Source organism: Adiantum capillus-veneris, chromosome 25 (genome assembly GCF_014529385.1).
Source record: "Adiantum capillus-veneris isolate H3 chromosome 25, ASM1452938v2, whole genome shotgun sequence".
NCBI lineage: Eukaryota > Viridiplantae > Streptophyta > Polypodiopsida > Polypodiales > Pteridaceae > Adiantum > Adiantum capillus-veneris.
The window spans coordinates 103034630-103060329 of NC_140955.1; the positions used below are offsets into that span (position 1 = coordinate 103034630).

The following is a 25700-nucleotide window of genomic DNA, read 5'->3' on the forward strand; positions in this document are numbered from 1 at the left end:
GTGTTTGTTTCTTCGTGCTGTTTGCATGATGTGGCTTGACCTTGACAGTTGTAGATAACTGCTTGATTGTCATCTTTGGCCTCCCTTCTTGTGTTGTTGGCCCGTTTTGAATTGGCAACTTTGGCCGCCATACCAATATAGTCCGTTGCGTATTCGACAGATTGACTATGGTTCTTTGAAGTTTTGCTGGCTTTCAGTGTTTTGTCTGTTCTTATGACTCCTTTTTTATAGGAATTAGGCTGTCGTGCCTTATCCAAACTTTGTATTTCCTCTTTTGATGTAATTGTGCCTCGGTCAGCTCTGTACATCGTACCCAAACTTGCCTGGTTCCCTGCATGGTTGTTGATTTTTGATAAGACGTTGTTGGACTTGTAAACTTTGTTTGTTGTTGGGCAGATCTTTGCGTTTGTATTGACTTTTGTTTCCTCCTTGACATGAATTGGTTATATGATAAGAAGGGTTCTGAAAATTTTTCATTTATGAACAGTGCTTCATTAGTATCCAAATCAATGAATACCCTGTAAGCTTTCATCGATGACACTGTTAAGATACACGGCGTTGCTGATCTACTTGGTGGCAGTACATGGAATTTGGTAGTATACGGGTGTGCCTGCACTGTGATTGGTATTATAATAGACCACAACGTGGTCACCTCATCTCCCGATGCTACTTTCAACCGGTGTGTCTCTAGGATCGTCTTTATTGGTCCAAGTTTCTGAAAGAGCTCAAAGATGATGACACTCATTTTTGCTCCAGTGTCAAGCAATGCATAGATTTCAACTTGTTTTGTGCCTGCATAAGCTTTTATGTAAGGACTACACCAAGTATCTTCCAAGTCGTCAATGATGCTATCGTCCTGAACCCTAAGGTCTGTCATGGTCTTTTCTAATTCGTCGCTTTGTATATCCACTTCGATTGGTTGGGATGTTGAAAGAGGATATTCGTCAGTCATCATTGGGGTGACTATGTTTATTGTCCTGAGAAATTGCTTTCGTTTAGCAATCCGTTCCTTTGCTTCTTGTTGTGCCTGGTCCTGAATTCTTTGTTGTTCCTGTCTATAAGTTTTTCCATAATGCAGTTGAAACAACATTTCCGGTGTTAAAGGTAGATGATATTTTTTTAAATGACACTCACTAATCCAGTTCGGCATTTCTTTTCCATCTAGTGTCGATAGTTTTACTGCTCCACTGGACGATATTTCTTGGATCAAATAAGGCCCCAGTCCCCTTTTCTTTAGCTTTTTGGCATGCTGTTTAAGGGTGTATACCAAGACATAGTCGCCCGTTTTAAAGTCCTTGTTCTTGACATGTTTGTCAAAAAACTCTTTCTGTTGTCTTTTTTTTTGCATATATGGCCGCTACAGCATTGAGTCGTAACTCATCTAATTTTTCAAGGTCCTCTAACTGTTCTGAAAGTTCATGCCTCATCCATTCCAATTGTGTGGCTACCCTTAGTGTGGGGATCAAAAAGTCAATAGGCAATATTACATTTAACCCATATACCATATTAAATGGTGTAGCATTGAGTGTTGTTTTATATGCAACTCGATAAGCCCACAATGCCGAATAGAGCATCTGATCCCAATCTGTTCTTGTTTCACTAATTAGTTTCGTAAGAACTGTGCACAATATTTTGTTGGTCGCTTCCGCTTGGCCATTGACTTGTGGATGATAGGGTGCAGATTTGCGATGAATTACCATAAACTCATTTAAGAGATGTTGGATAACTTCATTTACAAAGTGTGTCCCTCTATCACTCACCAGCTCGATTGGAAGGCCATAACATGTAAACACATATTCATATAAGAATTGTGCCGTGGTTCTAGCGTCTGCTTTCGTTGTGGCTTTTGATTCCACCCATTTGGTGATGTAATCCGTGGCCACTATGATATATTGTGCTTGTGAACGATACGCTGGTGGAGTGATAGGACCAACAAAGTCCAATCCCCATTTAGCGAATGCTCGAGCACTCATCATTGGTCTTAAAGGCATTTCGTCTCTTTTAACTGGTACCTTAGTGCGTTGACATTCATCACACCTTTTCACGAATTCTGCTGCATCTTGAATCATGGTCGGCCACCATGTACGTGCAACCATAATGATTTTTACGGTTCTCTTTGCTGAAAAATGACCTCCTGCTATGCCTGCATGAGCTTGTTCCAATAATTGAAAGTAGTCATTTTCATGAGGAACTAACCTCAGCTGGTCATCAGTTCCTCTTTTATACAATTGGTCACTAATGAGGGTATACCTATTCGCTTCGATTTGTAAAGCCTTTTGTCTGGCTTTAGACCAATCTCCTGGCAGCTCCTTATTAGTCAAATATTCCACAATAGCATGACTCCATGCGGGTGCTACTGTCACTTGGTATAATGTGGCATAATCCACAGTGGTATTGGATGTGCAAAAGTCGCATTTCTTGATGTAATTAGCTACATCGCCTGCCATTCCTGGCCAATACACTCCAAGTCTTCTTAATTGTTCATACATCATTTGATTTCCTCTATGGAATCCCCTTGTTTGTATATGGGCCTCCTCTAGATACGCTTCGTACTCCTCTGGGCCTATACACAACCTTAGAATCCCATCGTTTCCATGATGGTACATTCTTCCCGCAAGCATTGTGTAATTTCGTGCTTGTCTAATGTCTTCCACCGTGTGTTTGTCGTCAAGATTCATTCCATATGTCAGCAACGGAATAATTTGCTCGGACCATTTTGGTACCATCTCTAAATTAAACAGGTATGTGTCTGGGAGATCATCATCTACCCCGGTGCTTTTTCCCCATGTAGTAATCGAGAAAGGTGGTCTGCTCTTTGATGAGTTTTTCCTTTCTTAACTACTACCGTAAAATCAAACTCAAGCAACACAATTAACCATCTTACAATTCGTCCCGTGTTACAAGGTTTGTTTACTAAGTACAAGAGTGCCTGATGATCCACAAAGAATGTGAATTTGTTCGCGAGTAAGTAATGAAGAAATTTCTTTACCGCATATATCATACCCAATCCTTCTCTTTCAGTGGTAGTATAATTCTTTTCTGCACTGTTGAGTTGTCTACTAGCATAACTGATTGGAAAATCCATCTTACCCTCATCGGGTTGTGCTAATATATAGCCTATTGCAAATGTCGAAGCAGCTACATGTACATGGAAGATTTTTGACCAATCTGGTGCTTTTAGAATTGGTGCAGATACCAGTGCATCTTTTAGTTTCTGGAATGACTCCTCACATTCATTTGTCCAAATGAAGAGCGTGATTAGACTATACAAGGGTTTTGCTATTACAGCGTACATGTAGATAAAACGTCGGTAGTATCCACAATGTCCCATAAATGATTGTGCCTCTCGTATAGTGTTTGGTCTTGGCAATTCTATGATCACCTTTACCTTGTCTTCATCAGTGGTAATTCCATTAGCCGACACTATGTGGCCTAATATTTTACCTTGTCGTACCATGAATACACATTTTTCTGGGTTGAGGCAAATCCTATACGTTCTGCATTTCTCGAATACCTTTCTAAGATGATCTATATGGTCTTCTCTCAATAGAGAATAGACACACAAGTCGTCCATGTAAATATCCAAGAATTTTTGCAAGTATTCTTTAAAAGCGTGTGTCATTAATCTCTGAAATGTGGCTGGAGCATTGGTCAAGCCAAATGGCATTACCCTAAACGTATATATGCCCCATTCTGTTGCAAATGTTGTTTTGTATTGATCTTCTAGTTTGACCCCTAATTGGTTATAACCAGAGAATCCGTCCATAAATCTATAGGCTTGCTTGCCTGCTACTCGTTCCAGGACGTGTTCAGTGATAGGAAGAGGGTAGTTGTCCCTTATTGTTGCTGCGTTTACCTTCTTGAGATTCACACACACTCGTAATTTCCCGTTTTTCTTTGGTACCACCACTATCGGGGACACCCAATCCGTGTGTTCTATCTCATAAATAAATTCAGCCTCCATAAGTTTGTCTATCTCCTCTTTTATCCTTTTGACGAATGTCTCATTATACGTGTATGGACATTGTTTGCTTGGCTTTGCATCAGACTTCAGAGTGATTGAATGCTCACAAATGTTAGGATCCACTCCCTTCAAATCTTTGTACGACCATGCAAATACATCTCGAAATTCCTTAAGTGTTTTGATTAGTAAGTCCTCTTCTTCTCGACCTAGATATGTGGCAATGTAAGCAGGTCGAGGATTTTCTCTTGGCTCTGCTAAGTCTATTTTCTTGGCGTTCTCTGGCCCATCGTAGGACTCGTTTGATTTAGGCTCCCTCATTGGTTGCTGAACCACCAATCTTCTTTCCTGAATGGTGTACTTACAATAGTGAGGAGGCACATCTATCTTTTTACTCCCATCAGTAGCGTTCGTTCCATCGCTACTTTCCATTTCAATTGTCCATACATTTTTAATTTTTTGTTTCAACTCATTGTATCTCGTTTTCTATTCAATTTTCGTCATACTTGGACTACCACAGACATTCAGTTTTTCTGTTGCAACTCTTTTTTTTTGCTTTGCTGGTTTTCCTAGGTTTCAACAGTCTGGACTTAAATCCCGAGTCTTCAACAACCTTAAGAAATCTTCCTGACACTTTATCCTTAGCACAATCAACAGCATGAATGTTCATAAGGAAATGTGTCTTACCCTTAAACTCCGGCATGGGTCTCAGCCTGGTTGGTGGACTGATATGGTGTCGTTTACTCTTGTATCTTTTTTGGCGTCTCTCACTTTGGTTTGGGAAATTGTAGAAGATGTCATTGTCTTGATCTTGATTGTCGTCTCCCTCCGTATTTTCTGACTTCTCGTCATCCGCGTTATCCTTGTTTTCACTTTGATCAGAAGAATCATAAAATTCTTCTCCCTCCTGCTTGATTTCTTTAGTGGGGATGTCCACATAGCCCACTATCTTAATCTCAAGTTTCGTTTCTGTTTTATTTATCCTCATATTCTCAGTATCTCCATCGTTCTCGTCCTCCTCCACAATTTTGCTCAACATGTAGTATGGTATGATATCGTAGCCATTCTCATCACAAAATTTGGTGGGAGTGACTTCCTTGACGCATACATCCAATGTAGCCAATATTTGAGACCATTCTAGGGGTTCGAGCTTTTCTTCAAGAAAAGGTTCTCGAATATATGCATCGTCTTCCAAGACCCTCTCTAGTGTCCTTTCATTGTGGTCAAATTCACTACATTGAGATGCCCCACACATCCATATCTCCTTTTGTTTACAAAGCCACGCTGGGACTTCTGATCCACTAATGGTGGCTGAGTGAAATTCTTCCACAGGGGTTCTCGTGACATCATGGTAGCTATGATTTTTCATGTTTACGCGTGTAGTAGTTTCAGCATGTCTTAGATACAAATAATCATACCCCCAGTCTTGCACCATTTTGAGTTGCCTCATGAACGGTCTACCAAGGATAATTTCATAGTTGTTCTTCTTGCCGAAATCTACTATGGCAAAGGTATGTTCGTACTCTATGCCACAGGAATATACCACAATTGCCTCAAGCAATCCTATAGGCCTTTCTATGTGCCCATCCGCCAGTTGCAATTTCATTCTAGTTGTTCGTATTGCTGGTTTTTCCCATTTTTCCCATAGCATTTTGGTCGCAATGGCAATGCCAGCTCCACTATCAAGTATTGCCTTAGTCTCTATGCCGTTATACTCAACTGGTAGGGTTGTGTTGCCATCTTCACCTTCACAATACTCTCCTACCTTGTTGAGTGGCACTGGTCTAGTGTTGACTTTCTTCGGTTCGGTGTCATTAAGCTCGGTTTCGAAGAACTTAAGAGGTCTCCTTATGCCAAATTTTTCAAGACATTTGCCCACTTCCATCCACATGCTTGGCCTAATTTTTAACAATTCTGCCAATGTGATTGTGCACTTGACCGGAGTGGTCAATAAGTCTGTCAAGATTTTAGTGTCCAATTGATTTGACCCGCCTATTCTTTGAGAAGGTACTCTTCGAATTTCTGACCTTGCCTCATAGTTCCCCATATATGATGGCAAAGTTCTGAGTGATTCTGGTCTGCTATCTTCGGATGCAACTGAACCATTATCCCCTTGAAATGATTTAACGTCTAAATCCCATGGAGGCTTATTCAAGTTCAGCTCCGAGAAAGGCGCCGACTCGACTGTTTTTGTCTCATATTTTTCTTGAGCTTTTCGCATTGTTTCCCATAGCTCTTCAGGCCAATTTTCTTCCACAATAGGGGAATATGGTGGAAAATCTTTCAGTGATTCATCAGTGCTATTAGGCACGTCTTTTGCATCCTCAACATCCGGCAAGGATTTAATGTTTTCTATCTTGTCGGGTATCCTTTGTTCGGTTTTGTGAGATGTTTCATTATTTGGTGGTTTGATTACTCTATCTCCCGCTTCCATAGGTGGAGGCTCCAGTAAAGCTTGTGCAGTTTCAATCAGCTGTTTGCACATCTCTAGTCTCTGTTTTTCTATCTCTGGATATGGATATGTCATCCACCTTTGCTCTAGAGTCTGTCTGTTCTTCAATCTTGGTTCATATGCTTGCAAGATTGCATCTAAGGGTTCATCGATCTTATCTACCAATATCGACCCTCCTGAGCTTGCACTTCTTGGTCCCTCCGTTGATTTTAGAGAGTCGGACTCTCTTTGCTATTTAAGTTGCTCTCGAGCTATCGTTAGCTCAGCTTCTACATCTTTTTGTTTTCGCTCACGTTTAGCTTTCATTTTCGCTCTTCGTTCTTTCCAAGGATTATCACGATTGATGCTAGACTTGTTAGTTTTGATTTCTTCTTGATTTTCATCGTTACTCTTGGACTGATTGTCATTTTTCCTTGCTTGGGCTCTCGTCAAGACCTTAACAGGAATTGGAGTTTCGTTTTCTGACCCTCCACTGGAAGGCAGCGCTCCCAGCATATTCAAGGTAGTTTTTGCTCCTTTGCTCGGGTTTTTAGGGCAATCAGGGATCAAGTGAGTAATTCCACACTCCGTGCAATATGCGTTGACCCTAATGATTTCGTCATAAGGGCAGTCCCTCAGCCAATGGTCTCCACCACACTTGTAGCATGGTCCTTTAGGTTGTTGAGGTGCTCCTGGAGCTCCTCTTTGTTGGTGTGCAATTCTTTGCCCGCTCATGCCTCCGTTGGCTATGAATAATAGTGTTCTTTCATCCAGGCTATATCGTCCTTCTCCCGCTGCCTGCGCAGCAGTTGGTGGTCCTGTATTTTCTATCATGCTCCATGGTTCTGGTGTAGAGGGTTCTTCTGGTGGATAATAGACAGAGTTCGCCGCATATCCATTGGGCTCGTCGTAGTATGCATGTATAGGTACCAAAGCCTTCTCATCCGACTCAGTTACTGTGGGTGTGTATCTTATGCCGGCTGATCGTAATCCTGGTAGGGGTGGTCGTTGGCCCAACACTGGTTGTGGTCTTTCTACACCTACAGGTCCTGGTAGGTTGCATGTTTGATATCTAGGCATCGATGGGACTTGAGGGGATGTCGCCTGAGCTTGCGGAGCATATGGTCATTCTCTCACATATCCCTTGTTATAATAACACTCTTCCGTCCCATGGTTTGTCCATTTTTGTTCAATCGCACACCATTTTGGTTGTTTAGATTGTGGTTTGGAATACAAGTTAATCTTCTTAAGCACTTCCTCTACAAGCTGCTCTTGGCTTACTGCTACTTCTCCTTTTAGTGTTATCTTAGCAGACTTGCTTCCGCTTTGTTGAGAGGAAGAATCATCGTCAAGATCCTTGAACTCACCCTCTTTGTAGACCGCACAATTGTCCACAAGGTATAGAGCTTCCTTGGTTAAATCATTCAACGTCGTGCTCCTTTTCATATGTAAGTCCTTTTGAAGATCTGCATTCCTTAGTCCTTGGATAAATATAAGCATAAGTCTGGACTAAGTTGGCAGTTCTTCTACGGGGCAGAACTTAACATATCTTTTTAATCGGAGGGCTGCCTTTCGCACAGACTCTCCATCTTTCTGTTTGAATTGATGGATTTGTGAGACTGTATTATGAGCTATTCTCCTTGTGAGAATTCATCGATAAACTCGTTAAACACTTCCTCCATTAACTCAAAGTCTCTTCGCTCCACCGAGTCAAACCATGTAGCAGCATCATCCTCTAATGTTAAAACGAATCCTGTAAATTGGGTAGGAAAGTCTAACACCTCTTCAACTCTAATTACACGCACAAAGGCTGCTACATGATCTCTCGGATCCTTGCTTCCCGTATATTTCTTGTTTACCCATTTTTGCACTTGAGAAGGTCTAATTCTACGATGGTCTACAAATCTCATCATGGGATCTCCCCGTCCTAGTCGATATACCTCCTCTAGTCTTCTGTAGTGGCCAGGTTTCTCTCCCAATGGTGCTTTTAATCCATAATTTCTAACAGTTCTCGCGAGAGATGGTTCATCTCTCCGAACTCGTTCTCGGGGTGTTCTTCCAGGCTCAGTTGACCCCTGATTCTTTGGCTTACTCTCTCCTTGATACTGTGCATAGAGTGGTGGTTCTTGTAAATCCCTTAACCCTCGTGCGGTTTGATAACCCTCTCGGGTTCGGTCTTGTTCTAATGTAGCACTCTGTCGAAGCCATGCCTGCAATGATGGCTAAGTAGCTGGTTCATCCTGGTAGTTGGACGTTGGTTGTCGGGTAGAATGTGAGGTAGCGTCATACTCTTCTGAAAAGGGATTTGTCGACTTGCTAGGGGTGTAGGTGGCTCTTGGTACTTCGTCGGAGCCATAGGTCGATGCTCCCGCAACTGTTGCCTTTTCAACCTCTTCTGGGAGAATACGTTTGTATTCTCACCCGTATCTGTCAACAAAAACAATATCCTTCCCCATAGCAGTTTCATAGGAAAATAAGTAAATAACCTTGTCTTTGCTTAATTCGTTTGGGTATGGTTCCTTGCATCGAAAGTAAGAGACTATTCCCTCGCTTTCATGCTTGTAAATCCCTACATTCTCATTATAGGTTGGGACCCTGGTTGTTTTCTTATCATACATAAAAAGCGCTCCAGGTCGATCAATGTTAGGAGGCGGTTCTTGGGTTTCTGAAACCATTTTCCCTTTTGCCACGTTATCCCCATATCTGTTGTAATCCTCAGGGTTACTCACTATCAGATAGTGGTTCCCCTTTTCGTCTCGGAATCTGTCACCATCATCATAGACTCGAATTATCTCTAGTCTCTGAGCCGGTCTTTCTTCAATACAAATACACTTGCGTCCCCGATAGTCAGAATAAACTAAGGCTCCCCTCGAGTTAGTTCCTTCCAAGAAGATTATAGTGAACTTGGTTTCGTTTAAGGGATGTAGGGAGGTGATCCCCCCTGGCATTGGTCCTTCACCGTTGAAACCTCCTGGCTGTTGACTCCCCATCATGAAGAAGGAATTTTCCGATGAAGTGTCAGTATCACTACTCTCTTCAATGATTGGTGCTAATGGGTCTAGTCTCGTCTTAGTTACACTCTCGTCGGTGGACGTGGTGCTTACTTGACTTTTGACACTTTTAGCTCCCGATTTAACAAAGGCTCCTGACCTTAAATACATAAGAATGAAAGTTGGGTTGCAAACTTAAAGCTTACCTGGACTCCTTCTTCCTGTGTGGCTTTGTGATGATCTCCTTCTGGGATCTACACAAGGATGGTTAGTCTGTTCACAAGGGTTTTCCCTGAATTACCAAAAAATCTTTCAAGTATATACAGCAACCCCTTAGTCAGTCTTTTGGTGGTCCAATTTCAAATATGAAATGATGGCTGGGATCTATATAGAGAGCAGTATAGTCACAAATTGCAAAAAGTGTCTGAATCACTACTTTCTTAGTCTACCGCGATAGACTGACAATTTGCTCAGCACAAGTCAATTCAAAATTGTGACTTTATCCTTGAGTTCCAGTTACCCTCTATAGCCTATCCCTCAAGTTTTATGAAGTTTGGACACTTGGGTTGGGTTTTGGTCCCATTTTAGTATTTCAGTCAGAGCTTGATTCTCTATCTGACCCTCAGATTGACCTTCAGAGATCTAAATGCCTTGAATTTTGGTGTGTTTGCTATATAGGCCCTGATAAAGCTCTCCCTGGGGGAAATTTAAAAGAAAAGTTCCCCAGCAGCAGTTTCCTTGGTGTATCGCGATAGACTTGGCACTTTCTCCAATTTTAGCATTTTTCTCAAGTTTTCTCCACAGTTGGTTCAGCCTCCCCTTGTGTACTGCATTGACCAATTTTGGCACTGTTTGGACATTTGGTCAAAGACTTCTTGCCCTTTGTCTCTGAATTCAAACTCTAAACACCAGTTTTGAAGTTTTGTGGTCAAGATGGTGTTCAAATTCACTCAATTTTTGTGAGTACCCTTGTATTGATGTGTTAAACCTTTGGTATAAAGGTTCTTTCCTTGTTGCTAGTCAATCACCACCTTCATTAGTCTATCGCGATAGACCAGGCAGAGAGCAATGGGGATTTAATTTTTTGTCTGTTTTTGCATAGTCTTGTTTCGTGTGCCCATATAAGTCTATCCCCCAAGTTTTATGAAGTTTGGATTTATCTTGACCTTAAACTCAAGCACTTCACAAATTTCACTTTTCTCTCACAATTCACAACTCCATTGCTCTTGAAGTGATGCAAATTTGATGACACTTCATCTTAAACTTTTGAACATCAGTCGTACCTCATGACACAGTCAGTTTACCCTAGGCTAATGGTTATATCTCTTCTTGGCCTCTTTAGGTTTACTTAGTGTTTCCTTATGACAATCACCTGTTTCTTTTTTGTTGGTTTTGGTCGCAATTTTTATGTTTTCTCGAGTGTTGGATCATAAATTTCAATGTCGACTCTTTTCACCCCCTTCAAGGGTATATGGGGTGGGTTTTGCTTTCAAGGCAAGCAAACAGCCTTATTGTTTCTTCTTTTTGTTTGTTTTTTGCGTTTTTACAACGTTTTTCTACTCTATTTCTTCACAAATATAACAAGCATTCAAAACCAAAAACCATAACTCCACATTATCCTACTTAACTAAATCTAACTAGTCGCAGACCCTCGGCAAGACACAGGATTCCTAGCTATCCACTAGACCTCATGATACTCTATCCTGGATCTTGTTCTAAAAGTTTAAGCTCTCTCTAGTCAAAACTAAAGTAAGCTTACCATCACACGAGTGACGTAGATCTCCCTACTTAAGGTTTTGTGTCCCCGGCAACGGCGCCAATGTTTTAGGGCAAAATACTCCCCTGTTCATACTCACGAGCACGACACAGACAACATACTTATCATCCGATGACACGACTAACCCGTAGGTGCACGTAGGCAATTTTGTTAGCTTATCAGGCTGAGACCAATCTACACATACGCACTTTTATGATGCATCAATCATTAACCCTGGTAGAATGCAACCCACTCTATCCCTAAACGCTCACAACACCGTTTACACTTCCAATGAACTCAGAATCGCATCAAACTTACTAGGCACCATCCTCTCACTAGGATATACTTACCTATAAGTCTAATCTCACCAGATTTGAACCCTAGTTATTTCGAATATAGTCGCGATAGACTAACAGGTCATAATCCAAAAGTGGACGAAACTTAAGTTTATGAGTATCTATGTGTAGCTAATCTCTTTCTCATTCCATAAAGCACTTGATTATTGAAAACAGACACTGTTTGTGCTACTTACAAGCAAAACAAGCTCGAGGAAGGATCGATCGCGATCAGCTCGAAAAGGTGAATGCGTGGCGTGGGCGCGTAGCTTCGGAGAGACTACCGCGATGGTGTGGTCACGTCGTGAATCCGGTGAGGGAGAAGCGCGTAGCGAAGAGGATAAGACACACTCACTCTCTCTCTCTCTCTCTCAGACTCGTACGACACAGAATTGATATTCAAATCTTATTCAAAAATGGTTCTAAGGTGACTTTTATACTTTAGTCACCTTAGCTCAAAAATGTACATGGGGTTCTCTTACTCCTTATTACAAAGTGGGAACAAATCTGAGTCCTGACTAACTGATTAATCTTTATATAACCAAGACGAATGGATCAAAATGATAAGACGTCTTTGACATAAAATGGGAATTTGATATGCTTTACAAGATGGGCTCATTACAACAGTTGGACCAATGGGGCTCCAACACTATACTTACGACTTTATTTGTCCCTTCTTCTTGAATATGCAAGAAGCATGGTTCCAAACTTGTAATAGCGCAACACAAAGAGTCCCATAGGGTCATAGATGCACCCTATTGATCAACGCAAATAAGCATTCTGCATAAGTAGTGTCCAAACAACGGGATATCCAAAAAAACAAGGCCAGAGTCATAGGGCACATATATAATGGAAGCATAAACAGCCTAGTGGAAAGCTGACAACCTTTATGTAGCATGTGAGCATGCAATCACATGCACACAAAAATACAGTGAAATGAATGATCATGGGGAAAAAATGACTCACAGACATATAACCCTCAAACTGGGTGGCAGACACTACTCTGGCAATGCGAAACGAGTCTTTAACAATGATACTCTGACAGCACCAAGCTTCCATGGCTACTCCTCCGCAGCCTTTCAAAGCAGAGTATGTGAAGTCCAATCGCTCCACCTGCAAGAGCTAAACCTGAAGGCCATTAAAACTCTAATACAACCCGCAAGAGTGAAAAGAACATGAAGAATAGAAAGAGCGATTACTTGCCGAGGCTGTGGCGAATCAAGCTCACAGGTCAACAGCTTCACGGGCTGTGGCTATCAAACTGGCATGAAGAGTCTGCGCCAAAATAAAAGCCTTTCCCAACACTGCTGGCGATGGAAGCCACGTTGTTTTAAGAAACAAATCACTATGGCTTTAGCCGTGTGGACAGACCAAAAATACTCCTCATTTTTCATTAGTAACGTTTCTTGCTTTAAGCCCAAAGTACTTTCCTTCTTGAGTGAGCTTTAGAAGCCCATCATTACATTTACACACTAAATGAGTGCCCACTATCTTATTTCAACCAATGAACATTTTTGGCCTATCAAAAAATTCAAAGAATGCTTGAAAATACAACTCAACATTTTTTCTATTTTAGTCACCAAAAAGAGAAGGCATCTCTATAGCCTTTGCTCTTTGGGCAGGCCAAAAAGGAATAAAGATTAGAAAATCTTGGTGGTATGGTCATACTAGCGCTAATACGTCGGATCCCATTAGAACTCCGCAGTTAAACGCGCTTGGGCTAGAAAAATACTAAGATGGGTTACCTCAGGAAAAGTCTTGGTGTTGCACGCTTCTTTTGTCCAAAGGAGCTAGCTTGGTTATTTGAGCATTTATCCTTGGTGACCAAAGTCATCGATTCAAATGCGACCATGTGATCCGTCGATATTCTGGACGTGCTTTGTCACCTCGCACGGGAGTTGTGCGATTTGCCAAAAAAGAAAAAAGAAAAAAAATCTTGAAGAATCCAACCAAAGTAGATACAAGGGTATTTTGGGAATTTTTGAAATTGGAGAGATATTTTGGGAATCTCCACAAACTAGAGGGATATTTTGATAATTTTCCCTTTCAAGTATTATAAGAACGCTGTCGGTCGCATGCCTCCGCCGTCGTCGCTGCCGGTCGCAGTAGCTGCCATGCTCGCTCAATTTTAAAAGCTTCCACACAACTGGACTGGCACGCGCATTTGCGCGCCGAGAGAGAGAGAGAGAGAGAGAGAGAGAGAGAGAGCCCTTAGCTTGCTGCAAAAATCTGCAAGCAGGACGCGCGCAAAGACGAAAAACTCTCAGAGGAGCCAAAGGCAGCTGGAGCATCTATCGGAGACCACATGCCCAGCGGAGAGAGAGAGAGAGAGAGAGAGAGAGAGAGAGAGAGAGAGTGTAGGACGCTACCATCCGACCTTCGGGGGGCCAGCCGGGGGCGGGGGGGCTACGGCGCTTGTGTACTAGCACGCCGAGAGAAGAGGGATCGTGAATCTGATCCTTGGTCAAAGTTGCTATTTGTGAAAATAGCAACTACAACTGGCCTTCGAGTGGAACCTGAAACTGTTGGGGTTGTTTTAAAACGAAAAAACAATGTGGTTGCCCTACGTACTGCAGGGACAATGGCGCCTACTCAACAGCCACCTGTGTTAGCAACCCATGCTGATGCCGGAAAAGCATTGGTGCTCGAGTCTAAAGGTACTTCCGAGCTAGTAGTCACAAGGTTTTTGGGGGCAGAGAGAGAGAGAGAGAGAGAGAAAGAGAGAGAGAGAGAGAGAGAGAGTTCCCTTCGCCAGCAGGGGGACAGAATTGAGCTAAGCTGAAGTTGGGTCTTTTTTATTGAAATGTATCAATGGCTATTTTGCTTAAGCTGAATTTGTATCATAGTAAATGAGGTAGATTTGTATCAGAAATGCAGATTTGCGGATTGCAAACATGGTTTAATCTATTGGGAGTTTTGTTCTTTAATTTGGCAGGAAATTGGCTTCATGCTGGCTATCATCTTACCGCTGCTACAGTGGGTCCACCACTATTGTCATTGCCATTTGCCATGTCAAGCCTGGGATGGGGCCCTGGTATTTGCACCCTACTCCTGGCAGCAGCAGTCACATTGTATGAGTGCTTCCTGCTATCTATCACAACAGAGGAACTTAATGCTCGAGGATTACAATGTTTCCGATTTTGGGATGTCGCCTCTAATGTGATGGGTATGTGCTAATTTGCAGTTCATTGCATACATTTTTGGGTTGGAATCCATTAGCTTTGAATCTCACCTATTAACATTTCTTGTTTTTTTTTCAAAGAAATTAATTTCATATTTTGAATTAATTTTGGACTCCACACTTCATAGATTCTAGACTAAAGAAAATGTAGCTATTTCTTTGCTTCTGTAGGAGGCATTTGATGACCTTCCCAAGGGTGCTTTCAACCACTGAGGCAATGATTTTAACCTCTATGAAAGCTTTTCCTACTAAGGCCAATCACTCTGGGCATGCCACACACCTTCCGAAAGCAGTTTGTGTGGAATTGCAATTTGCTGTATAGAGCTAAGTTGGTTATAGAATGATGCAAATGGAGATGTCCTTCCCACAACCATGATGAAAATCACCAGCAAATTGTATCAATCACTTGTGTCTGTCGAGGGACGAGACTTGGTATCTTGACGAGCTCTAAGAGGCCTCTATAAAGCCTTGCATGTCCTCTAGAAGGCCTCGCTGCCGGTATGGCCTCTGATCTAGCCAGGAAATGTGACTGTCAAGTCCTGCAATATACCGTAAGAAAGGCATCCTAGGGTGGTCCATGAGGATTAAGGGGTCCCTCCAAAACCACTTTCCAAGGTTCCACTATAGATGTGTAAGAGGCTGTACACACAAAGGTCCACAGCCATTAATCCTTTCAGTCTGCCTCATCAGGTGCTATGTCTATGAGCCACTATTGCGGAGCAGCAAGAACTCCGATCTGTTAAAAAGTGCACTTAATTTGAGGTCAAGGAAGACTCGTTGTATAACGTGAGAGAGTTTCCTCTCCTCCTGTACCTCAAAGAAACATTTTCTCCATCTACTGTACATGCCTTGAAAGTAATCAACAGCTCTAGGTGTGTAAAAGCACGCATTTAGGCAAGGGCTTGAAGCTGAAAAGGAATGTGCCAATCCACAAGAATCACTGCCTGTGTATGCTTTGCATCATCCGTACCATGACAAGGCTCGAGTTGTATCCAATCTCAAAGCTCCAAGCTCGACGGCATAGTGGATGAGAAACGTGGCACAAGGATTAGATATTACACTAATGCAAGCACCCTTGTTGTGCTACTACAATTTAGAGTATAGGTTCTACATGATATCTCTTGGACAAGCGAGAGTGTCTCTGATATCCTGTAGGAGCAGAAATGGTTGGGGCCAGCTACTCTTATAGTTTGGTTGTGCCTGAGATCTGCATCTGTTTTGGGGTACCACATGCATCTAGAGATGATAGAATGGATGCAGCTGATTTTGGAGGCACAACACGGGGTTTACGGTCCCTTAGCTTCTATGAGATGCTATAGAAGGTTTCTTACACTGGATATTTTATATCATCGAGGTAGCTAGCGCTGGACTTCGTGGTTTTGCTACACTGCCAGAGGTGGACAGAGCTTTTGGCAGATTTGTGTAGGATACTTACAACCAGAGAGCTTCTTCACCACTTCATTGATGTATCTGGTGGTTGTATGGGCATTTTTTCCATGATTTCATTGTATATCAGATCTTTCAGTCTTTTTCCCATATGTCTTGTATATGGTCCTTTTTCGCATCTTTTGTGACTTTGCATCACTTGTACTTTTGACCCTATGGTTTGTAATCATTGAATATTTCTGGGGTTTTTTCCCCTATCAGATCCGTTATGTGTGTATGCCGGGGCAATGATAAATTTCGAGCACTTCTGCCTATGTGGCAGAAGCGCTCGCCTTAAAAAATTCCAAGTTAGTAAAATCGATACCTTTTGCTAGTGCCACGTAGGTACTAGCGCTCGAAATTTAACCGCGTGGGTGTATGCCTACGAGCTGATGTTATGCCTTCGGGCTTGTAACTTTGATTACATAATACAAAAGGGTACCAAGCCCCATTTTTTTGGGGAGAGAGAGAGAGAGAGAGAGAGAGAGAGAGAGAGAGAGAGAGAGAGAGAGATTTCCATCTTTTTTGTTTCTTGTGCACAGGACCTAAATGGGCTCATTATTGCGTAGCTCCTTTGCAATATGTTATGTGCTACGCAGTTGTTATAGCTTTGATACTACTTGGTGGAGGAACATTGGAGGTAGGTTATGGATCTTGTCAAGTTTCCATTTTTTTTTTGTTGATGCCTACCACACAAAGTGGTCATGTAAGTATGGGTGGCATGATTATTATGTTTGGGGCCGGGGGGCGAGGAGGTCGTAAATAGGGGGTTTTCCTAGAGTGTCCACTCGCAGGTGGCATTCCTAATAGGGGGTTTTCCTAGAGTGTCCACTCGCAGGTGGCATTCCTTCTTATATATAGAGTGAATCCCCTGGGGGTACATTTACTTCTTTTGGCATAGAGCTTGTGCTGATCTAAGAGCTCTAATACTTTTCGAGCACGACCTTCATAGAGAGAGATTTGTGAAGGGATGGTAACTATCGTTTGTTTTGATGGCAGGGCGTGTTTGGTACTGCCTTATCCAATGGTGGACATCTCAGACTCTATTATTATACTGCCACATTTGGAGCCTTTGCTCTGGTTCTTTCTCAGTTACCATCTTTTCACTCTCTTCGATTCTTTAATCTCTTGTCAATGCTATTGTGCCTTGGCTTCAGCATTTGCACAGTTGGTGCCTCCATTATTGCAGGTGATATTAAATAACAATCTTATGGATAGATTTCAATCCAACAGCTGAATGACATGAAGGTTTGAAGTTTTATGGTTTTTTCTAACAGGACTTTCAGCTAAATCACCCCCCAAAGATTATTCTGTACATGGCTCGCCTCTCAATGTGATGTTCGGGACATTTAATGCTATATCCATTATGATAACGACCTATGCAAACCCGATGATTGTAGAGATACAGGTGATGGTTGTTTATGCAAGATTTGTGTGTCCTCGGTATAATTCTCATCATATGTTCCGAGTATTCAAGAGCTTTTAAGCTCTCAATTCATTATTATGTGGGTGCTGCCGATTTGTGAGTGCTAGAAATGATTTTTTTTCTAACAACTTGCAAAGCCTATACTACATGGAAAATTTTTAGAGGTAAAATCGACTAGATTTAAGTTCTTACGCAAGATCTCTTTAAATTTTGTAGGTTTTCTCCATCAAATTTAATTTTTAGAGGTAAATTTCAAAATTTGTATGTGGGAGTACAGTAAATCTAGGTTTCTATCGAGCACAAAACGTTTTTGTTAGTTTGCTTATGCTGTATGTACATCAAATTGTGTGCATCCTTGAGCCTGGTTTAAGAATTTAATCACTGTTAAGGTGGTCAATCTCTTTTGTAGCATTGAATGTTATCTTACATGTAGAATAGAATAGCATTCAATATAACAGGAATCTTGGATCTCCGCTTCTGTTATGCACGTAGCTAATTTATTTTTTAATGGTGTCTTCTAAAGGCAACATTGGTGCCCCCACCCACTAGCAAGATGCTCAAAGGCTTGCTGGTCTGTTACTCGATGTCGCTACTCACGTTCCTCTCCGTCTCCATATCTGGATACTGGGCCTTTGGAAGCTCTGCGAAGGGAATAGTTTTCGACGACATGAAGTCCCTTGTGCCCAAATGGCTTTTTCTCCTCGCCAATGCTTTTGCGTGCCTACAGCTTATTGTTATGACGGTGGTAAGACTCAAGTCTATACATCTAACCTTCTTGTGTTCTTTGCAAATGGAGCACTAAACTTTTCCTCCTTGAACAGGTATATCTGCAGCCTTTGTGTGCAAAATATGAGGGGCTTGTAGTAAATGTGAATGTGGGTCGGTTCTCTCCTCGCAATGCGCTCCTCCGATTTGTTGGCCGTTCTCTGTTTGTCTTAATAGCAATTCTTATTGCTGCCGTGCTACCATCTTTTGCAGATTTTAGTGCTCTAATGGGTGCATTCGGATTCATGCCATTATGCATCATTCTGCCTTCGGTGTTCTATTTATCAGTTTTTAAGAAGAAATTATCTCAATGTCACTTGTTATGTACAGTGAATATTGCCATCATTCTGATTTTTTCAGTGCTTACTATTATTGGCACTGTTGCGGCTGTGCGGCAAATTGTACTGGATGTAAACCAGATCTTCCGTTTCACCTGACGTCGGTGAGAGTGGCCTCTGTAGATGATGGGCTATTGATTGATTGAATTGTTATGCTGTAAGTTGCAGATGATGAGCATTGGGTACTATCATGAGAGTGGCCTCTGTAAATGATGAGGTTATTGATTGGTTTGAATTGATTGTTATGGTTGGCTTGTAATGCTATAAGTTGCAGATGATGAGCATTGGGTATTGTTCACAACCTTTTACACTTGCTATGCCAGTATGGGTACTGTTGTCTTCAGCTAATGGGCTCGTAGCAACGATGGTCTCATGGTCAGCGGCGCAAGAGCCATATAGGCATTGTCCTTGGGGCTATCATGATCTAGTGCAAACTGGAATGGCGGAAGGATCTCGAGCGATAATATCCTCTTTGTGTGATGCATTCAAGGAGGAGAAAGCCCTCCAATATATGTTACAAGGTTAGTAGCCCTAGCAATGCGAACACCCTATTGCCTAGTTGCTTCATACAGCAACCACAGGCTAATGAAAGTACAGATAAAACACTACCAAAAACCAGCTGCTTTTGACAATTGTACATTTGTTGCAGTTCAGAAGTTTGGTAACCATTGCTTTAAAATGCCACACATGCGCCCATTCTGGTTAAAGTTAAGACAACTTTCAAATTCACTATACAGATAATGCATGATTGTAGTCTATTCCTTGCTAACTGGAACTCATCATATCTTGAATATAGATCTTCCATGTGTGATCATATCATATGCATATCATATACCAAAACTGTGGTTAATTTCATCTGTGTGAGGAGAACTATGCCCACAAGAAGTTTTGGACAAATTCTCAGAATAATTCCCACATTGTGACTTACCTCAACATCATGAGCTTCTGTGAAGGAGGCACTGCATACCTAGCTAGGTATGGTTGGGGGCAGGGGACCGTTGGCCCGGTGGGGGGGGGGCCTGGGTCCCTTGCCCCCAATCGTACCTAGCTAGGTATGCGGTGCCTCTCGAGCAAAAGCTCATGATGTTATTCATTGTATGAACACTGGAAAAGACTCCGTTTCCCTACATGAGAAAATTTCTAAATCTTCTTGTGGCCTCTCTCTCTCTCTCTCTCTCTCTCTCTCTCTCTCTCACACACACACACACACACACACACATTCATATTCCATGCAAGGCAGTGCCTTGGAGCTGCACTTTGAACTCGGACTCGAGCTGTGACGTCCCCATGACTTTGCTTACGCCTATTGAAGAACCCCCTAACCATTATCCTTGTGGGTCAAGATTCAGATAGACCCTGATCTGCCGATAGATGGAAAATACTTGAGACTTGTGGGCCTTACCCTTCTCCCTTGAACACAACAGTGTTGTAAAGTTGCTTACAGACAGTCCATCCAAGCTTTGAACTCGCGGACTTGGAAGTCAGTTGGCAAAGAATTATTGGCTGCGAAAAGAGGGTAACGTACAAGAAAATAGGCAGCCACAAGCTGACCCACTCCTCACTCTCTTAAACTAAGAAGTGCTAGTGTGTAGCACATGCTTGCCGTCCCCAAAAGTGGCGCGTAGACAGCCTAAGAACACCAATAATTTTTATGGTAACAAATCCCCGATGAGAAAGTGCTATGTCCTACATGATCAGTCCACAAACGGGAGTAAGCCCAAAGCTTTGCGGAAAGCTTCAAACTTCCCACGAAACACTACTTTTGTGAAAAGATTTGCAAGGTTGTCTTGTGTCGGCACATAAGCCGAACTGATCTTTCTTGCCGAGAGTCTCTCTCTGACATAGTGGTAAGGCACCTCAATGTGCTTTGTGTGAGCATGAAAAATTGGGTTCCTCACAACTACCAACGTGCTATGATTGTCAGTGTTGTATTCAACACCCAAATCATCCATAAAGGCGTATGATCCATACACAATAAACCGTAGCTGTGAAGATTGCCTTGTACTCAACCCTGAGCGCTCTGATTGTCAGTGTAGATGATAACGACAGTGTCGTATTCAACACCCAAATAATCCATAAGGCGTATGATCCATACACAATCAACCATAGCTGTGAAGATTGCCCTGTACTCATCCTTGCAATTGAAAGTGGCCACAATAAATTGCTTCTTGCTCAACCATGATATGCATGAATTGTCGAGCATGAAGCAAAAACCACTCATGCCATAACAACGAGCCCAATCCATGTTTGAAAAAAACATGTAAATGTGGCAGCAATGATCTCCCTTGGGATAAAACAACCCAAGATGTAAAGTGTCACTCAAGTAGCAAAAGATCCTCTTGACAACCTGCCAATGCTTAAGACTTTGGGCATAAACTTGCTAACCTGAGAGACTGCAAACTGAATATCTGGCCTCGTATTGCATACATAAATAAGGCATTGATAAAGAGTGACATTGACAGGATCACAACATCTATGAAGACTCAATTTGTAAATGTGTTTCCATGGGAGTAGTAATAGGTTTGCAGTCCTCAAGTTCAAATTTCCATAGCAATGTTCATATGCAGCTTGTTTGGCACAAGCAATACCACCATCACATTGCTTAAACTGTATGTCCAAGTATTGATGCAACAGTTCCAAGTCTTTCATATTGAAAGTAGTATTTAAATCAATCTTAAATTCATTAATATGTCTCATTTGGTCCAGTGATCAGCAAATCATCCACATGCAGAACAATGATGAGAAATATATCACCCTCTTGACGTTTTACATACAAAGTGCTTTCTGTTGGACTGTTACGAAAGCCTTGTTCAACCAAATGAGTGTCAACTTTCTCATACCAAGCACGAGGACATTGCTTCAACACATACAAAGATTTCTTACATTTGCACAATTTATCTTCTTGTCCTTTTATGAAATTTTCACAAGGTTGTGTTACATAAACTTCCTCTAAATATATCACCATTCAAAAAAGCAGTAACAATGTTTGATTGGTGTACATTCCATCCAAAATGAGCTCCCAATGCAGGTATAAAACACACAGTAGTCTTACGACTAGTGGGAACACAAGTCTCTTCATAATCTATGCCTTGCTGTTGTGAAAAACCTTTTGCAACAAGTCAAGCCTTGTAGGGATCAATCTCACCATCCGGCTTAAGTTTCAACTTGTAAACCCACTTCGTACCAATGGCTTTTTTTCCAGGAGGCAAATCAAAGTCGTGTCATTTTCTGTAAGTGCATCATGTTTTGATTGCATGGCAGCCATCCAATCTTTTGGATTTTGTGCTTCATCAAAAGACAAAGGTTCCTCTACATCACGTAAGCTAGAAAGAGCCAAAGCATAACAATATAATACATAAGATGTATGGCGAAAACTTGAACGAGTACGACTAGATAAAGGTGCATCCAATTTACTATCACACAAAGCATGCACCATTCATTTTGGCATACCTCTAGCCTGCTAATTCTCAGCCCTTTTCACATCAAGTACATCATGTATATCTGCATCAGTAATATGCTAATTTGTAGCATTTTTTGAAACCGCCATATGTTGTATATTTGCCTCATTGGAATTTACATTCAAGTTTCCACCATTGAGAAGAGGTAACAAACTATCTTAAATGTCCTGTGAGCTTACATTACTGTCTCTAGTAATGCTAACAAGGGCTGAATAGAATCTTCCACAAACATAATATCTCGTGAAATAAATATATGTTTCGTCTGTGGATGGTATAATCTGTAACCTTTGCTCTCAATATTGTAACCAACAAAAATGCATTTAGCAGCCTATCATCCAATTTTTTACGATGCGTTTGTGGCACCAAAGCATAAGCCAAACAACCAAAAAATATGTGATCAATAGATGGCTTCTTATCATGCCATGCTTCATAAGGAGTCATAGATTACAAAGCTTTTGCAAAACACCTATTAAGTACATAAGTAGTGCATATGATAGCCTTGAGCCAAAACGAATGTGGCAAAGGTTAACTCTTGACCATACATCATGCCATTTTTACAAGTGAACTCTACCAAAAATTGCTTGAAGCAAACACTTCAAACATAGCTTTAAGCGGATACATCCATGCATGTCCGGAGTAATCATCAATGAAAGTCACGAAGTAAAGGTAATTGCCCAAGAAAAGAGTTCGCATAGGTCCATAAACATCACTATGCATAGGTTGCAATCTATATGTAGCCCTAACTAAACCATTCTTTGGGAACTTTGAATGTTCCATCTTACCCAAAAATACAGCCTTCACAAAAATGCTTCAAGAGGCGGCAAAGAAGCAACCATATCAAATTTTTGCAAATACAACAAATTGGTAAAATTTAGTTATCCAAAACATGCATACCAAAGTTTTGCATTTCAAACAGTCTTTGAACCCACAACTGCATTTGCAAAATTATGCCCACATTTGTCATACAAAATGAGCTTATACAGTCCATGACATAAATTTCAGATGCAGCAATTTCATCACTAAAATTGAGATCATGAACTATACATTTATCATCCACAAATTTCACAACAAGACCAAGTCTTGCAAAAGTGCGAATATAAACAAAAGTTTCTTTTTTATCCCAGGTATATAAAGTGTATCAAAACGTGTGTGAGAAGTGCCGTTTGTAGCAGTTAGCACAATCTTTTTGTAACATTTAATGGTCTAGTAACTTGTGTATAGCGGAAAATAACTTAGACATAGTGAGCATTTTATTAAGAATAGATTCCTAATGAGCATAGCAAGAGGGCTTGGATGGAGAGAGCAACAAAAGCATAACACCTAGTTAGATAGGCATGAACAATACTTCAAAAAGAGAGAAATTAAACTATTGACAACAATTGAGGACCGGATTTACATGGAGCTGGTCTCCCCTCCAAAAGGCTTTGTATTATAGATTTCCCCTATCAAGGGAGATATTTTACAATCCAATACTTTGTGTTCCTTAAATAACTAGCTGGTGCAATGAAGATGGGAGCTTCAAGCACCAAGCTTACAGTTGAACACAACATCCATTCTCTCACGGTCTCAGACCCAAGACCTTACATACCTTTGAAGATGGTGAGAGCTAGCGGGGTACGAGAGTAGATCGAGAGGAAGAAGGAGTATTCTTATGAGAAAGAAGTATTTCTCCTCACATAATCACTCTTAATAGCTTAGCATAGCTTAGTAATTGGCATGGTAGAGGAGATGAGCATGCATTGAAGCTTGGATCTTGGTTGGATTTGTATCACAAAGCCAAGAGTTGTTGGTGTAGGCCTCCCTTCTCACAAGCTTGGAGTAGATGATGAGCTTTCCATTAAAGCTTGAGAAGGAGATAGTCTTCTTTACTTCACACATGAGCTTGTGTGAGTGTGTGTGTGTGTGTGTAATGCCTTGCAAATATCAGCCCCCTCTCTCTCTCTCTCTTGGTCGACCCCTCTTGCTATTTGCTCATGCTGGCATCCTATTGGCCCCTGCACAGCTTAGCCAATGACAATTAAGAAGTATAAGTGATAGCCTTGTGAGATGTGTCTCCCTCTCCCCTTCTGTGAGAGCATTAGTTATTTAAATAATTCAATTAAACTCTCATTGGACCTCTTAGTCTTCTAGCCAATAGGAATTAGGCAAGCCATTGGGCTGTTGAATGCTCATTGGACCCCTTGGTAGACTGTCCACCAATAGTCTTCTAGAGAGCTTAATTTCTATTGGTTCTTTTATCAAGTGTTTTTAAATGAATTAAACTAAATTTACTCTAGCCTAATTCTCATTGGTCCACCTCTATGGCCATCCAAAAGGATTTGAATGCACCTTGGGGGAAACTGGGCTAGAAACATCACATGTGTCCACTATGCCCTTTGTGTAAAGGGAGCTTGGAAGAGTGTGTGTGTGTGTGTGTTTCTCTCTCATCTCCTACAAAAATGGCTTGCCCCCTCCTTGATAGGGATGTGGGAACACTTTTGAGTCTCCCCATAAGCATCCGAATGTCTCTAAGGTTTGAGCATAGAACCGTTCATTTAATTTTAGAACCCAAGCTTTTTGGAAGTCTTAATGGGTTGAACCTTAGGGTCTTTGAAGCCCATTGATGCACATTGCTCTTTTTCAGACGGTCCCTCTTTGGATCCCTATTTTCTGTCCTTTGGATCCCTGCTGAGATCGGTCTGCTAGCCTTACCAACATTCTAGCTTTTTCTCCCCTGGTACTTCCCCATATTAAATAATCAGTTTAACATGAGAAAACCATACAGGAGAATTAGATATTGGTTATTATGACATTACCTCTCTCTTGAAATCATAGTCGTCCTTGACTATGAAGTAGAGACGATAAAGGCTAGTCATTAGTCCGTTTGCTAGCGGGTAGAGGAACCCTATTTTACCCTACGACATAGTCCCAGAATGGATGACTAGTCCATTTGGTGCTTGAGAGCGTTAGCTGCCGCAAGCATGTCTGTACGTTAATCCGTATCAATCTTCCATAGTAGAGTGACAAGCTCTACTTGGTGTTCGGGAGACATCATCTCCGCAAACATGATCCTAAGCATGCATACTTCTTAACATTTGTGCACAATAAAGAAAAAGAGAGTCTTATAATTAAGACAAAAACTTTACTCATTTAAACATTTTTACATTTGCTTACTCTAGGGAAGCATTGTAAGCATTGACAAGGTTTAAGTTATCCTTTAATTGTATGCCTTGCATCCATCTAGCATCTTCAAAAGGATAATTCTTAAACTTAATAAGATACCGTCGGATAATCTTACCGCCTCTCAATACCTTGTCTTCATGCCGGAGAATGGACTCGGGTTGCAACACCTCTTCTTGGTCCTCATCTCCGGTGGGTCTTCAATAGTTGGTTCTTGAGGTGGCTCTCCTTTGTAAGGCTTTAGTAGGCTCACATGGAAAGCATTGTGTATGAGCCAATGAGTGGGCAACTTGAATTGATAGGCTATCTCATTGACTGGTCTAAGCATCTAGAAGGGACCATAGTACATTTTTGCTAACTTAGCATAGTACTTTTGGTGTCCCGTAAGATTCTTGCCCGTTGTATGCCTTAATCGAGCCTTGGGAAACTTAAGCAAGACCCAGTCATTTTGCTTGAGGCTTGAGCTCTTCTATGC

General features: G+C 41.5%; 1 protein-coding gene across 1 annotated transcript; it reads left to right on the top strand.

Moving 5' to 3' along the window:
- The first annotated feature begins 13546 nt into the window (after nucleotides 1-13546).
- On the top strand, nucleotides 13547-19476 carry LOC147425409 (GABA transporter 1-like). The gene is made up of 7 exons (XM_086500612.1): nucleotides 13547-14130; nucleotides 14409-14639; nucleotides 16622-16719; nucleotides 17079-17268; nucleotides 17357-17487; nucleotides 18029-18250; nucleotides 18327-19476. Exons 1-7 carry the CDS (start codon nucleotides 13779-13781, stop codon nucleotides 18705-18707), a joined length of 1605 nt encoding a protein of 534 aa, XP_086356738.1. The 5' UTR covers nucleotides 13547-13778; the 3' UTR covers nucleotides 18708-19476.
- Nucleotides 19477-25700: the final 6224 nt, after the last annotated feature.

Excerpts from the sequence above, each read along its gene's own strand:
- LOC147425409 (XM_086500612.1), top strand. The coding sequence starts at position 13,779 with ATGCCCAGCGGAGAGAGAGAGAGAGAGAGAGAGAGAGAGAGAGAGAGA. Across the intron at positions 14,640-16,621 it reads TGTCGCCTCTAATGTGATGG|GACCTAAATGGGCTCATTAT; the intron begins GTATGTGCTAAT and ends TCTTGTGCACAG. Across the intron at positions 16,720-17,078 it reads TTGGTGGAGGAACATTGGAG|GGCGTGTTTGGTACTGCCTT; the intron begins GTAGGTTATGGA and ends TTTTGATGGCAG.